Genomic DNA, 17,566 nt, shown 5'->3' on the forward strand with positions numbered 1-17,566 from the left:
TCTATAGGGCAGAGCAAACTTCTAATTACTGAACAGCTGCTCTTCTTATCATCCTGCAAAAGCCCTTCCTCCCCTCTGAATTCTCGGGTGTCTTACCTTATCTTTAGCTCAGAATGCCAGATATATCATTTTAACTTTCTGTCTTTGAATCTCTCATGTAGGTGGGCTCCCTGACTCCCTCATGTATGTGGGGTTCCTATACAATGTATGTAATTAAATTTGGTTATTTTTTCATACTAATAATCTGTCTCATGTCAATCTGATTATTAAACAAGCCACCCAGAAGAAGGGTAGAGGAAAACCCTTCCCCCACACCAGCTCATTGCTATTCAGAAGAGAAGTGAATCAAATTTGTAGCAGAAATACATGAGACAATGAATCCTCCATTTTTTAAAAAAGAAAAAAAGAGTAATAGATAGGTCTCCAGCTTATCTATTGAAATAATTTATTTATAATTGTCGCTAGTGGATTTTGTTCTTCTGACCATAATTTTTCCATCACTTGAAATTTTCTAATCTGCAATCACAAAAGACTGAGGAAAACACCAATAGAGTACATTTTCTCTTGTGTCCTGACTTGGCAAAATGGAGATGAATTGTTCATTGTGAAATTATGTATTTCAGGTACAAAATGGTGCCCCATTTGTGGATTAACTAGTGTTAGTAAACAAGTGCTCCAAATAAAACACACCAAATGAGGGGAAGTAGACTTAATATGCAGTATGAAGGCCTTAGATTATATGTTGGGGGTAGTAAAAAAGCCTGATTCAAAGCAAAAGAACAAAATACAGGACGCTGCAACATTACTGCTAGCTATGATTCCATGAACTTTAGCTTAGAAATCATAATGTTTATGGAAACCATCTAGAGCCGATGGCTATAACAACAGTAGCAACAAACATGGAAATTATGTATTTCTATGCTGACTGCTAAGGCTTGCTTGGAAAAACCACAACATAATCAACTGCTCATTACCTATGTTAAGTGAGAATAGTAATGGCAAAGAAAAGAAAAAACATTCTTCTCTGGCTCTGAGACTTATTCTATGACATTTTTCTCTCCTTCAAACACCTTTTTTTTTAGTCAAATAGTAAAATTAGCATTCCATGTGAACACACTATCTGATGACAATGGGAGGCAGCCCAGAAAGACATGACGTGACAGAGAAAAGCCAGCAAGAGTTTAGGAAATTGATGTGCACAAAGCCACAAAGGGGACATAATGTAGAGTACTGGTAAAGCATACACTTGGAACTAAAACAATTAAGACTCTAGACACAACCCCACCTTAATATTGAAGTGTCCACTAAGTCATTTATCCAAAATGGCCATGTTTCTCCAGCTATAAAATGAGGGGAGTGAGGAAGCTAGGTTAGAACAAATGTTCTCTAATTTTAAAAGTCCATGGGTAATTTAAATAATTTAAAATAAAGAAATCTTATACTCTAGATGAAAATTCAAATTTCAGAGTTATGGCATCACAATACATAACTGAGCCAGCCACAAATAATACCAAACTGTACATCATAAAATATTATAATTGGAAGAAATAAGGAAAAAATCCAGTCTATGTATTAAGTACACTGAACTGAGGCCTAGAGAGGTTAAATTAAATGGCTCATCTAACTAACAGAGATGGGGAGATGGGATTAGAATTTTCCTGCTTTTCCCCCAATGCCGATAGAATAGTACTGAGTAAAATCTTTCTAGAAAGCATTAAAAAGAAAAGATAAATGGGATGTTCACATAAGCAAAGCAGTTATATAATTCTCAGGGAATATCAGTAATTAAAGAGATCTTAAAAGATATCTAGGACGTCATAAAAATGGCGGCATGAGGTGAGCCTCTTGAAATCTTCTCTGGAATTTACAGCAAATTGAACAGCTATAATTCCACAAAGGACTCCCTGCGCAGCAGACAGGAAAGACTGAAAGGTGCGTAACTGAAATCATCTAAAGGTGGGCAAATAGGGTGAACAGGGGAGGAGGGAAGGGAGAAGTGCAGAGACGGGGCTGCGTGAGCACAGGATGCAGACCTAGCTCGGAGTTTCGAGCTCCCAGCATTCCGGAACTACCACAGCCTCCGGAGAGGGAAGAACTCGGACTGCCAGTGCTACCTTATGGCCCACAGTCCCACCTGAGGGATCAGTATATAATACAGCTGAACCCAACACTCGCGGCAGAGACCTTGGAGCAAAGACTGAGGGAAGAATGATGAAAATGGCAATTTAAGCTGTCACTGCCAAGCAGAGAACGGAGCCTTAGGCACTGAGCTAGCCGACCCCTCCCCACCCTCCCAGAGCTAGAAGGGAATGGTAGCAGTGTCAGATCAAAAGAACAAGATATTTGCATTTCTGAGAACTGCAGGCCGGCAGCCAGTCAGCCAGTCGGCCGCCATTGCTCTGGGCCACATCTCAAAACCCACCCCACCCCTGTCCCCACCTATCTGGGTGGATCAATACAGGAGTAAACAGAGCCGCGGAAACACACAGGCTCTGAAACTGGTGCAGGAAGAGCTCTGGAACTTCAGAATCTCTCCAAATCCCCCCACAGAGGCGGTGCCCTGTGACTCAGGCAACATGTTCACAGAGGAGTACTCCTTCCAGGGAATCCCCCCATCATGTGAGAAGCCAGAACAGTGCAGAGAAAACACTACAGGATGAGAGAGAATAAAATGCTGCAGTTGAAGAGAAAATAAAACATTCTACCAACACCTACTGAAAAACAAAAGAAAGACCTCTTCCTATCAACCTGTTGCAGAGCCCACTCCTGTAGATGATTAGGGAGAGAAATAATAATTCATTAATTGCCATGAGTAACCAAGGTAACAAGGTAGTTAAGAAAGAAAATGAAAAGTCTCCAAAAAAGAATTTAAAGACATGGAAATATGTGCCTTAAATGACAGAGAAGTCAAGATTGCAGTTCTGAAAAAAATCAACAAGATGCAAGAAAACACAGACAGGCAGTTTAATGAACTCAGAAACACAAAGAACTAAATGAACATTTTACCAAAGAGATAGTGCACATGGAATATTCTCAAGGATAGATCATACATTGGGACATAAAACTAGCCTCAGCAAATTTAAGAAGATTGAAACTATAGCAAGCATATTCTGTGATCACAAGGCTTTGAAATTGGGTATCAACTGCAAAAAGAAAGCAGGAAAAACTACAAATAAATGGAGAGTAAACAACATACCTTTAAAAACCAACTGGATCAAAGAAGAAATAAGAGGAAAGATCAAAAGACACATAGAAACAAATGACAATGAAAATACATCCTACCAAAATTTTTGGGATGCAGTGACTCTGTCACTAAACCATTAGGTTATGTAGCTAAAACACTGGAAATAAAGTGGTTGTTATGGTTACACATTCTTTTACTCTCCATACTATAGAGTATATTACCACATTATTTGAAGCATCATCCTATAGGTTAAACAAGTTTAAAACCAGAAAGACCATCATGAATGCCAAAGAAAAAGCATTTTAGCTAAATTTGAAGGAATTTGAAATGGTTCATATACGTGTCCATCGCTCATAATAACAAGAATCTATTAAGATTTCACTCCTAGTGAATTATCTCATGTGAAGTGAAGACACCAAAAAAGATAGTGTTATGTTATTAAGTGGTCTTATGCCACTGCCTCTGTAAATCTACCCATGACTACCGTGTTCTGTCACGTCTCTCATTCTCCCTGTGTGACATTTCACTATTTTAGAGCAATTCTCTTGGTTTACTCTCTGCACATAATCATCCTCGATAACATTCCTACCAAGTATAACTTGTCAGTGTTGCCATCTGGTGCCTCTCCAAACTCATCTAAGCCCGGGGGACTCATGGCAACATGAGATAGGTATCAGACATAATTAAGTTCATCACATGGAACGAAATACACAAGGATGCCAGTCCAAATAAGGGGCACTTACTTATGTCCATTTAAGGCCGCATGGTGTAAAGCAGTGTAACCAGAACTGTCTGTGCAATTCACATTGGGGCCTCGCCAGATGCTGCAAATAAAGCACAAGGGCAGAGTTAGTGGTTAAGCAGAATCGACTTTAAAAGACAACAAAAAAGCCTGATAGGCCCACAGCCAGCAGCATGTTGCATATGAAAATTTTAGTCATGTAGAAAATGACTACCATCTTTCATACATCCATTTTGGAACAATAACTTCATTTATTTGATTCAAGGAAAATAGAGAATATAACTACCTTCAGAAATTATGAGCAAATGCAGGTCTACTACCGTATATTAAAATCTGGATCCCAACATTCCCTATTATTTTATATCATTACTTAAACATTGGAAGAGATTAAAATTCAGCTATTACATTATATACCAGAGAATAAGGATTTATGACACCTGCCTCCTCCCTTTTAACACACCCATGCTGACATGGCAGTGATTTATATAACTTATATTTTTGCATTATGAGAAGAATATTGTGGAAATAACATGTAACTATATAAACTAGTCTAATTTATCCTTGACCACTAAAATTAGAAAAATTATTTTTAGCTTTTGAATAAATAAGGCATTGAAAGACACTTTTCCAAAAGTAGACCAAACAACAACTGTATCTAATGTTCATGATGACATTAAAGCCATCAAAACTGACATCTATGACAAGCTAATTCATGTATTCCCAAAATATTTATTGTACACATAGTGTGTGTCACACATTAAGCTAGGCACTGAGAGTACAAAATCATAATTTAAGGTCCCTCTGTACAAGAACAGAGTCTAATGGAGAAGATAGACATATAAGCTAGCAATTACAAAGTAGTAAGATAATTGAGGGACCAGAGAACCACACAGGCATCTCTGAGAATAAATAAATAGCCATTCTGAAGGAGAGATCACAACAGACTAAAACTACCGTGTTTCCTCGAAAATAAGATCCTAGCAGGACAATCAACTCTAATGTGTCTTTTGGAACAAAAATTAATATAAGACCGGTCTTACTTTACTGTAAGACAGGGTCTAATATAATATAATTAATATAATGTAATATAATATAATATAATATAATATAATATAATATAATATAATATAATATAATACTGGGTCTTATATTAATTTTTGCTCCAAAAGACGTATTAGAGCTGATTGTCCGGCTAGGTCTTATTTTCGGGGAAAGACGGTAAGGTGGGACAATGAAAATGAGTAGAATGTACTTATTCAAAAGTTAATTGAAAGGACAAATCAGTAAGATGCAAGGACCAATTGAAGGAAGGAGGAAGTGGTCATCTAGAATGACTCAACTTTTAAGCTTAGTTGACCAGAAGGAAAATAACAACATGATCTAAGATGTGAAAAAGAGAAGCAAATCTTGGAGGACAGTGCAGATGGAGAGCGAACAATGACTTTAGATTTGGAGACACTGAATTTTAAGTACATGACATACATACGTATAAGTAAAGCTCTCCAGAAGACTATAAAAATATATACTTAGAAGCATGGCTCTGAAGTTAGACTACCTGAGTTCAAAACATGGCTCCATTACTTGTTGGGAAGGGGAGGGGAGAGGGGAGCCCTGGGTGAGTTATTTAACCTCTTCGAACTTCAATTTCTCATCTGCAAAATAGAAATGATAATAACAGTACTACCTTGTAGTGTTGCTGAGAAGATCAAATAAATCAATACCTATAAAGCTCACAGGGCATTACTAGAACACAGTAGTAGCATGTGTTATCTTTGTTAGGACGCAGTTCAACAAATTGTTAGAACAAATTATTAAATAGAAGGTAAAATCATGGGAGTGCCTGATATCAGATTCTGTAAGAGGGAGAGGTCGATAGACCTCTGTATATGGGGGCAAAGTGAAATCCTCTCTCAAAGGTAGATATTAGTTAAAATCTATCAATCCTTGGTTAAAAAAAGAAAGAAAGAAAATCAAACTTGAGTTGTGTATATAGCTCCACGTATAAAACAACTCAAAATCTGAAAATCTCCCAGCCCTCACTGAAACTCTCAGAGAACCCATATGAAAGTATCTAGTGGGAAAAAAAAAAAAAATGAGAGAAATTCAGGACAGACAATAGAACCATGGATAATTAACAAAACTTAAGAGTCCAACAGAGGGAAAGGTTATATGAAGGACATTGAGAGTTGTCCAGAAGTAGAAATAAAAACAAGAGAAAGCATTTTGCAATTTAAAACAGGAAACTTCCGAAACGGAGTGAAGAGGTCAAAATTATGTAAAAATTAAACAATTTATTTGGAAATTAAGATCTTGAGGAGACTATTGTCCAAATAGTCAATTCTAAGGTATTGACATTATTTTGATCTTAACTTTATTTCAATCCAATGGCTTATTTTATGATACCTTACCCCCATGAATAAAAAATGACAATTAAATCAGAAAAGTAATAAAATGTGCATGTTTTACGATTTCATTAAGATTGTTAGGCTTTTAACATTTTTCTAAAACAAAAACCAATCCTTGAAGCATTTTCAATTTCATATTATATTCTTAGATTTTTTGTACTTTTGTTCCTTCTGTTAAACTCATCTGATCCTGCCCTATTAATTTCCGCCACTGTGCCTTTAATCACACCCTTCTAATAACCTAGAATAGATTCTCTAACAATCATATCTTACCATTCCTCCAAAGCCCAGATCAAGACTCATCTATTCCTCAACCCTTTCTCTAAACACTCAATATAACAACTATTTAATAAATACGTGTCAAATTATGTAAATAAAAATAAAGGATTATTTTTATGCCATAGATGAAACAGTGTTAAAGCAAATATAATGTATTCATTTAAAATAACCTATGAAAATATGGTAAAATGCATATGCTGAATTGCAACTGTAAAAAATAAATTAATAAAATGAAGCACAACAATATGTATAAAATACTCCAACTAGGAGATAATTGTGTTTGTATGAATGTGTGCATGTAGAAAATTTCTGAAAGAGAGTAGAACTGAGTGCCTTGGGGTTGGGGGGCAGGGATACAAACTGCACTCCCTTTTCTATCATATGAAGTTGTTCCCTTACCTATATGTTATTTTTATAAGAGTTTAAATTTTAAAAATAAATAAAATAACCCATGAAATAAAAACAAAAAATCCAAAAGAGGGAATAAAAAAGCAGAAAGGGGAACAAAAAAATAGATAGGACAAATACAAAGCAGATATTAAGACGGTAGACTTAAATACAACCATATCAATAATTACATTAACTATAAATGTTCTAATCATCCTATTTAAAAAGGAAAAATTGCCAGACTGGGTTTAAAAAAATGAGAGCCAACTGTATGTGCTCACTACAAGAAACCTACTTTTAATAGAGAAACAAACAGATAAGAAGTAAAAGGACAGAAAATCCATACTACTGCTAATCAAAAGAAAGCTGAATAACTATATTAACATTGGATAAACTAGATTTCAGAGCAAAGAATCTTTAGAGAGAGAGAGATAAAGTCATTTTATAATGAAACAGAGATCAATTTATTAAGAAGACATAATAATCATAAATGTTTTGTGCTTCTAATAACAGAATTTCAAAATACATGAAGGGAAAACTGTCAGAAATGCAAAGAGAAATAGACCTATTCACCCGTGCTTGGATATTTCAATACCCCTCTCTCAATAACTGATAGAAACAAGTACACAGAAAATCGATAATGGTTTAGAAAGCTTGAATACTTCTGTCAATCAACTTGACCTAATTGACATCTACAAAATATATATTCTTTTCAAGTGAACACAGACAGGGCATTTACCAAAATATACCATATTGTGAATCATAAAACAAATCTAATAAATCTAAAAATATTCAGAAAATTTCTATCTTCATAAATAGAATTAAGCCCAAAGAAAGCAGAAGAAAGGAAATACTAAAAAACAGAACAGAAACCAATGAAATAGAAAATAGGCTAACAGAGAAAAAAGCAATGAGATCAAAACTAATACTTTAAAAATAAAAGACTCTATAAAATTGATAAATCCATAGCCAAACTGATGATGAAAAAAAAAATAGAAGACAGAAATTACCAATATCAGAAAAAGAGAGATAGTATCACTACATATTCTAAAGATATTAAATGGATAGTAGGAAAATAATAACTTTACACCAATTAATTAGAAAACTTATGAAATGGATAAGTTTCTTGAAAAACAAAAACTACCAAACACTCAAAAAGAAATAGATATCCTGATTGGCCCATACATCTATTAAAGAAATTAAACTTGAACTTGTAGTTAAAACATTCCCCATATGGAAGGAGAACTGACTCTGGATGGTGAGCACACAATATATAGATGATGCGTTATAGAAATGTACACTTGAAACTTATGTAATTTTACTAACCATTGTCACCCCAATACATTTAATTAAATTTTTTTTTTTAAAAAAAGAAACATTCCCCATAAACCAAAACAACACAAAACAAAACCTCCAGGCCCATATGGCTTCAATGGAGAATTCTCCCAGATATTTAAGAAAAATGTAATACCAATTCTACAAAAATGATTCCCAAATATTGAAGAGGCAAAAATTACTACCTAACAGTCTATGAGAGTAACATTCTATGAGAATAAAGATATATGACAAAGGAGAACTACAGGTGAATGAATATATCACTCATGAACATAAATGCAAAAATTCTCAACAAAATTTTAACAAGTTGAATCCAACAATATGTAAAGAAGATACTACATCATTATGTAATGGAATTTATCCCAGGAATGCAAATTTGTTTCAACATTCATTAGTTACCATATTAACAGACTAAAAAAGAAAAATCATAAGATGATCTTAAGAAATATAGAAATAGTAGTGTAGTTGCCCAAATCCAACATCAATTCTTATTAAAAACTGTTAATGGGGCGGCCGGATGGCTCAGATGGTTAGAGCCCGATCTCTGAACCACAAGGTTGCTGGTTCAATTCCCACATGGGCCAGTGAGCTGCACCCTCCGCAACCAGATAGAAGACAACGAGGTGCTGCTGAGCTGCCAGAGGAGTGGCTGAATGACTCAGTTGGTTAGAGAGCCAGCTTTCAACAACGAGGTTGACAGTTCAATTCCCACATGAGATGATGGGCTGCGCCCCCTGCAACTAAGATTGAAAATGGAGGGGCCGGCCTGATGGCTCAGGTGGTTGGAGCTCCATGCTTCTAACTCCAAAGGCTACCGGTTCGATTCCCACATGGGCCAGTGGGCCCTCAACCACAAGGCTGCTGGTTCAATTCCTCAAGTCCCACAAGGGATGGTGGGCTCCGTCCCCTGCAACAAAGATTGAACGCGGCACCTTGAGCTGAGCTGCCGCTGAGCTCCCGGATGGCTCAGTTGGTTGGAGCGCATCCTCTCAACCACAAGGTTCCCAGGTTCAACTCCCACAAGGGATGGTGGGCTGTGCCCCCTGCAACTAGAAATGGCAACTGGACCTGGAGCTGAGCTGCGCCCTCCACAACTAACTGAAAGAACAACTTGAAGCTGAACGACACCCTCCACATCTAAGATTGAAAGGACAACAACTTGACTTGGAAAAAAGTCCTGGAAGTACACACTGTTCCCCAATAAAGTCCTGTTCCCCTTCCCCAATAAAATCTAAAATTAATTAATTAATTAATTAATTAATTAATTTAATAAAAATAAAAAAAAGAATGACTGAGGTTTCTACCATGAATGAAATGCATGTAGGACGAGATATCTGCATGACAGAGAACTGCAAGGACAGTGGTGTCTTTTGGGAAAAGCCAAGTTTCTGTTAAAACTGCTGGAACACTGTTGCTCAGGAATACCTCCGGCAAAAGACAAAAAAAAAAAAAGAAAAAAAAAAAGTAAATTAATCCAAATTATTTTTTAAATTTCCTGTATGTTATTGGACCTTATAAATATTTAGCAAGGGAAGATATTGACATTTATAACTAAAATAAGATTCAAAGTCAATAGATATCCTTTACCTATGCCATCTCAGTTCCTCATTATTAGGAAAAGAAAAAGAAATTAATATAAAGACAGCATAAAAAAAAAAAATCTCCAGCGCATGTCTCCTTTCTTAAACAGAAAGGATGTGGATACATCTCTTTTTTATTTTTAAAAAAGAGGTTTAGAATAGAAATTTCATATATATATATATAAATATATTTGACTGCACCTATTCACAGAGCCTCTAGGCACATATCCCTATATCCATAAAACATCCACACACATTTGAAACATAGATAAGCCAGACCCAAACCTTCCAATTAAAAAATTTAAAAATAAACCTTGCATTGTACAATAAAAACCAAATCTAATATAAAAAAATAAATAAACCTTGATGTTTAAAAGCTCAATCTATGTGCTAATATTCTACTTCATTCCAACTTTTGTACTGCTCTCCTTTTTTCAATGATAATCCTCAAGAGGGCCTATAGTAACTTAAGGCACTTTTATAAAATGCAAGAGTTTCTAAGTATCTTTAAGGGATGTCTCAAAAAAGTTTTAAATGCTTATTATATATTTATTCCCAAAACAGGCAATTTACAGATCCTTAGTCTTAGTCTACTATACACTCAATTTTATCTCCTATACTTACTTGTCAATGTTTTAAATTCTGTATGTGAGAATCCTTGCCCGGAATGAATGCTCTCAGACAATCTGAGATCCCCAATTACCAAAGATTTAATTTCCTTTGCTATACTATTGGTACGAATGTCACAAATCAGATTAGTATGTTTTAAAACAAATATAAACAAAATAGATTTTCCACAGAACTTTCAAATAACCAGGATATTCATTAGTCAGAACATTTTATTCCCTGAGCTTTCATATATTAAAGATTATTCCAAAATAAACTGTAAGCCTGAGTTTCTTGGGCCAATCTTCACATATATAGCAAATAAGTTGTAGGCACAGCTACATCACAAATTGAACATCATTTTACCCTCCACTAACCAATGGGAAATATCCATTAGGAGCAACATAAGAGAGTTTCAGCTTTTCTTGATTCTCATGTGCCTCTTGATAGTTGAGACCATTGCACAGCTCTAGATATGGAAACTCATATGGGAGATACACTAAAAGCCTCATGCAAGGTCAGAGTATGTAGGACTGGTCTTCTGACACATCAGGTAATTTCAAGCAATGCAACACAAAGTCCCTCTTCTTGTACATTTGTATCTTAATAATTGGCTTCCATTTTTGGGTGAACTGGACAGACGTGCACATGCTACTGAGTTCTATAAGTTCACATCTTCTCTTGTGATGATATAATTTTATTATCATGGGTTAGAAATGTAGCACATGGGTCTAGAATAATGTGAGCCATATATGTAAATTTAAATTTTCTATTAGCCACATTAAAAAGGTAAAAAAGAAGCAGTCGGAGCGTGAGCTCTTAACAATAGGGTTGCCAGTTCGATTCCCACACGGGCCAGTAAGATGCACCCTCCACAACTAGATTGAAGACAGCGAACTGCCACTGAGCTGCCAGAGGGGCAGCCAGATGGCTCAGTTAGTTAAAGAACGAGCTCTCAACAACAAGGTTACTGGTTCAATTCCCGCATGAGATGGTGGGCTGTGCCTCCTGCAACTAAAGATTGAAAATGGCGACTGGACTTGGAGCTGAGCTGTGCCCTCCACAACTAGATTGAAGGACAATGACTTGACTTGGAGCTGATGGGCCCTGGAGAAACACTCTTCCCCAACATTCCCCAATAAAAATAAATAAACAAATAAATAATGAAAAGGTAAAAAAGAGAAAAATTAGTTTTAATACATCATATTTAACCTAGGATATCCAAAGTATCATCATTTCAGCACATAATATAAAAATTATTGAGGTAATTTTACATTTTTTTGGTACTGTTTTCACTATCAGTGTTTATTTTACACTTATAGCACATTGTAATTAGGACTAGCCATATTTCAAGGGCTTACTCTGCTGCACAGCACAAAGCAGGTCCTACATAATTATTCCCAGGGAAAAAGAGGACACTTAAGGTTAACTCTGATAATTTAAAATGCTTCCCAAAAATAAGTGAAAACACTGGCCTTGAGTAAATAAATGCCCATTTGATTGAGTCACAGAAAATTTAACACATTTCTTACCTTTTGAGAAAAAGCATATAATAAACCTAATAGTCGCATCAGAGACTGTAAATGTACAATTTTACATAATTGAGCACATTAGGGAGCACCATAGCCAAAATTATGCTAACCAAACCTTTTCTACTGAATAATATGCACCTTGAATTGCTTGATGTAACTCTTAATAACAGGTATTCACACAGCAAACCAGAATTGGCTAACTGTGCGCAGAAATAACTCCTTGAGTTATAATCACACAACTTATGATCTCTATGCTATGAGGTCAGACAATTAAGTTCACGAACTCATCCTAGAAAAACTGCTACATACCTCATTGCTGAATATCACTACGGTCACCTTGGAAGTACTCCCCTTGGGAAGCTATGCCTAGTCCACCCCAGTGCTCCACTATCTTCTAGCATCCACACAGACAAGAAGACCAATTTCAATCTGATTCTCTCATTTTGGACAGTACCTGCTTTTTCAGTATAGAATCTTATAAAATGGTCTTTGTCCAGGGAGTTCAAAATGTGCAAGTCTTTTCTCCCCCAATAGTTTCAGTTATCACTTTTTTGCGCATTTTCAATTGAAAGATTTAAATTTGTCTTCATCTCATGGAAATGTTACTTTATTTTGTTTTTATTATTATTTATCAACTTATTTTCCCTTTCTAGAACATCTAAGACTAGAATATTAGATTGCCTGGATATACCATATACATCTTTTCTCTCTCATTTCTCTCTCTGCAGTTTTCCCCTGCTTTCTAAAATAACTGTTTTAATTGTATTTTAATCACTTGTTTATTTTTCAGAAATGTCCATTCATTGTGTCTGCGTTATTTATTTTTGTAAACTATTTTCTCTAACATCTAAAATCTCCTAGTAACTTGGAAGTTCCATCCTCTTGCTGTCACCTTTATTTTATTATGTGTAACTTCAAAGTAAACCCAATTCCTCTAACTCAAATTTTCAATACACAAAACACATCAATAAGTCCAGGTATTTATAAATATAAGATAGCTATTTTTCTGCTGTGAGCGGTGGACCGACGACTGGTGACCAACTGGCTCAGCCTCAGCCGGAGGTTGGGGGGAGCGCAAGGCTCATAACACCAGCATGGGCCAGGGAGCTGTGTCCTACACAACTAGACTGAAAAACTACGGCTTGAACCAGAGTGGGGGGGAAGCATAAAAAAGGGGAGGGGGAGAGAGATAGCTATGTTTTCCCCTTTTATATCCCCACAAAATAGTTGGAAGCATTTTACAATCCCAAGTAGAAATACCCCATTATGTTAAGTGACTCAAGGGATACAGTTAATTTTGTGTGAATAGATTAAATTTGCTTCATTGCTCTTTTTCAGTAAAGGCTGTGTTAATGTCAAGTTTAAAGCTGATAGCTTTGTTTGCTTTTGACGAAGACATTTGTGGGAAATTTTTTTCCGCTGATTCCATATACTCTAAATCAACCATAAACATAAACGCTAGTCCAAGCTCCCCCACAACCAAAAAAAAAATCAAAACACTTGATAAAAAGCCAAGAATGGATGTAATGAAAAAGAAAGGGTACAAGAGAAATTGAATAGTACGCTCCTCCTTTCTATTTCCTATTTGTTTGACGTTCCATAAAAACCTACACTAATGGAAGACATCTGTGTTTTCACTCTCAGCCTAAGTTTTCGTTCTCTATGGCATGACAATGACCAAACCTTCTGACTGGGTCGCTACTCGCCAACTCCTCATTCTCCTATTCCAGAAACTAGTCCTGTGTGGAACTGGACTGGGTTTTTCTGTTTTTCGTTTTTAATCCTGACCATCTGAAACCCTGGAAATCATCAAAATACAGAAACCTACTATGTTGGTGTGGTTTTCTATGGCAGAAATACTGAAAACAATTTAAGAAAAGCCCTAATCATAACATGTTCATGGAATTCTTACCTAAAATACTGATTCAGAAGATTAGAAGCCCTCTTCTGCCCCATACCACCATCCTCTCAAGTTTTCTGCACTTCCCCTACCCCCACCTGATCACCAGAATGAACTAGGACATAGGTAAAAAACTTCCTAAGTATTAATATATCTACTACTCCATATCACAAATCTAATCATATTAATCAAGGAGGAGATGCTACAAATTTAAGGAATTTTTTAAATCTTTAGAATTTAGAACACATTATGCCCTTGGAGTTACTCAAGCACAAATATGTAGTTAAGTTGGAAGGGATGGAATGCCTTTCTATTATAAAGAAGTCACAAGGAAGTTCATAATAGGAGCAATAATAACATTAGCAATATAATATCTCTTATAATGAAAGATGATGCTAATCCAGACAGGCTAACAGGCATACAGTTCGGGTACTAACATTTCACTACTAGTCATACAGATAGAAAATCTTGGGCAAGACATGTGACATAATTAATTATGCAGTCTGTGTCAAGGAATGCAATAGTGGTTGTCAAATTGCGTCCTTCAGAACCTCTCAGAGACGTCAGGTAAAGCTGGCTCACATTCCGTGGTACTCTGGTTCATTCAGATTGCTATCTGCTTTGTTCACTTATGTGTACAAGAAATACTAAGCTGCCCATTACATGCTTGTACTGTGGTTAGCTAGCACCTTCTGGAAATCACACCTGTGAGTATAATAGGAATAATCCCTACCCTCAGGGAGCTTACATAAGAATAAAAACATCAAGCAAACAGTACAAGTAAATAGTCAATGTCCATACATACAAACATTACAAAAGATAAGTATACAATGCTATGAAAGCATATAATAAGAAGTCTTTGATGAATTTTAGGCATCTTATGAGTTTTTTCATAGATTTTCGCTAAATAAAGGTTACATGCTCCCAAGCCGCCAAAATAATGTAAACTAACCTGGCATTTCTGGTGTTAATGACAAAATCTAAACTCTGATGACCTACTTTATCATGACACTGATTCAAAAGAAACACAGATTCAATCAATAAAGTACCTTAAGTATCTCTATGTACCAGATACTTATTCTAGAGGCTTTGAGGCTACAAAAGAATATTCACTTAAGAAATATTTCAAAATATTTTACTGAATGTCTAATATGCTAGGCATTGGGGATTGTTTCCACACAAGAGTTAGTTTCCAGCTTTTCTCAGAAATTTTGTATTTTTCTAAATTCCAAGTCCTAAGAAAAATTAGCTAAGAAATAGGAAAACTTAGAAACAAGAAAAATATTATAATTCTTCTCTGAGAATTAAAGCTTAACAACATGGAGACATTACTGGTTCAAAGGAATATACTGATGCCAAGTTAGAAGCAAGAGCAGCAAGTGCTGACATAACACGTAGACTGGAGGGTGAAGGTCAACATTCCAGGAAACCAGGGCAGGCGAACATCGGAACAAAGTGGTCACAATTAAATCAGCCACCCTTGTTTGTAGCTGTTGTCAAGTTCACGGCCCTGTTTGCTAAGAGTGAATCACTGGCAAATAAAATAAATATTAACACGTTGATACTTTATACAAACCCTGTAAGTGATGTTTCAAGAAGTAAGAGGTTTTAGAAGCAAAATAAGTGCTTACATTGGCAATTTTGACACTTGCTTCTGTGAGGTACTATTCGTTTTTCAAGGAGGTCTGAATGTTAAGCTTTTCGAATGCTACCCAATAACTATTCATTGGTGTTTCCTATCATTTTAATATAGGCTACAGTTTTATATAAATACTACTAAACTTAATATTTCATATATTAAACAAATGTTTAGATATTAATAACAATGCATATAGTATATAAAAACTATTGGAAGTATTTTTAAGAATTTATGACTTCAGGAAATCCCCCAAATTCCTAGGAATTATGATTTTTTGCTCCTGAATCCCAAAGATTAACATTTATTGGGTATTTAGAAACACTACTTGGGTTAAAAAGTTGATGAAGAGAGTCTCCCTTCTTCTTTGGAGTTCAGAGCTTAGAAAAGGGACAAAAATTTGGAAACCAAAAAAAAGTATTACAAGTGTTAGGATAAGATTCTATTTAAGATATAGAGAAGACATGAAGGGAGAAGGCAGGCCAAATCAGTCTACAGAATTCTGAGAGGGGACTTCACGAAAAATGAGCTGGGTGCTTGAACTGCGTTCGAAAGATTTTTTTTTAAAGTATTTCCCAGGTAGAGAGGAGGGAGGCCAGGTTGCTAAGCGGCACTAGAAACACAATACAGCGCTGGAGCAAAGGCGGGGTCATGAAACACCTGTGTTGTTCGACAAACGCCTGGTGAGGAAAGTGGGGGATTTCATAAGAGCTGACTGGGAGAAGCAGATTGATTTAACTGACAGAGAAGTCTCCTGATGAATCGGAAAGTCTTTCAAGAATCTTAAGCAGCTGATCAATATGGCATCAGATTTGTATTTCAGAAAGATCCCTCTGGGGGACACATGGAGGATGGTTTCAGAATGTGTGAGACCAGAGATCAGTGCAGGCTACCACACAGCTGGTCACATCCCTAAACGCTACAGCTCCAGACATTGTTAAAGACACACACGTATCCTACCATTATAGAGCGAAAACCTGTAAGAGGACTGGGGAACAGAAGTGGGTGTGAAGTTGAAAAAGGTAAAACAACAAATAAAATTTTAAAAGAGAGAGAGAGAGAGAGAGAGAGAGAGATGATGCTGATTGTACCATGAACTGAGAAGTATGATACACTCAACTCTGCAGCTGAGGTACCGACACACACACAAAATAAATAAATAAAAAATAAAAACAACTATATCTTTCCTATCTTTTTCATATAATCACCTAAACTAAAAAGAAAACTGATGTTTTTAAAACTCTTTGGTATAGTAAATCAAGTTGTTAAGAAGGGCAATTTTTTTAAAAAAGAGATGCCTAGTTACTCTGTCACTGATGCTCCTAAGGAATCTATAGACGCCTCATTTATTTTCTAAAGAGTTTTGTTAGCTTCCTGATCCAGATTACCTGGGAATTAAAACTACAGAGTCTATAGAATTTTTTTTTTTTAGTTGTCCATAAGTAACTAATTGTTTTCATTGCTATTTTTCTTTCAGATTATATTTAGGGAAAGTTATTTATCAGAAGAACATCTAGGAATCATAACCAGGCTCACCGCTCTTATGTCTCCCGCCCCCATCATCCCATTCTGTTAATAGTGTTATGCAGAGTCTGTAAACAATTAAATCTGTTCACATGAAAACAATGTTGGTTTAATAGAGAACAACAGGAAAGGAGTTCACACACTTCTTTTATGGTCTTCATGACCTACCCATGTTCCTTTTAAAAACATACTAGTATATCCCATTGTGTATTCCCAAGCTGTTATACATAAGTGAATGTTCTTTTCAAAATTCTTTGGACGTGCTACTGGAGCAGCTCCAGAAAAAAAATGAACACTTTGGGGGATTTTTACTGCATTCCTTTTAGTAGCCAAATAGGAAGTTGGTGGGGGAGTAGAGCCAAAGATTAGAATAAATGCATTATTCATTTTTAACAGTAGGTTTTCTCTTTTTCTTCATTGTAATAGTTTTAGAAGCAATTTTACTGTTAACACTGA

The 17,566-nt window shown here is 35.8% G+C and overlaps 1 protein-coding gene across 16 annotated transcripts in view; it reads right to left on the bottom strand.

Moving 5' to 3' along the window:
* The window catches only part of ANKS1B (ankyrin repeat and sterile alpha motif domain containing 1B), an 891,644-nt gene that overhangs the window by 783,731 nt on the left and 90,347 nt on the right, over positions 1-17,566 (bottom strand). For all 16 annotated transcript variants that reach the window (XR_012494067.1, XM_074326203.1, XM_074326202.1 and 13 more), the window contains exon 2: positions 3,928-4,008. Coding sequence is in view for 15 of the 16 variants with exons in the window: in XM_074326203.1 (XP_074182304.1) it covers positions 3,928-4,008 (81 nt within the window). In the remaining variant the exon portion in view is untranslated. The remainder of the gene's footprint in view (positions 1-3,927; positions 4,009-17,566) is intronic.

The sequence above is a fragment of the Rhinolophus sinicus genome, linkage group LG02 (genome assembly GCF_036562045.2).
Source record: "Rhinolophus sinicus isolate RSC01 linkage group LG02, ASM3656204v1, whole genome shotgun sequence".
Lineage (NCBI taxonomy): Eukaryota > Metazoa > Chordata > Mammalia > Chiroptera > Rhinolophidae > Rhinolophus > Rhinolophus sinicus.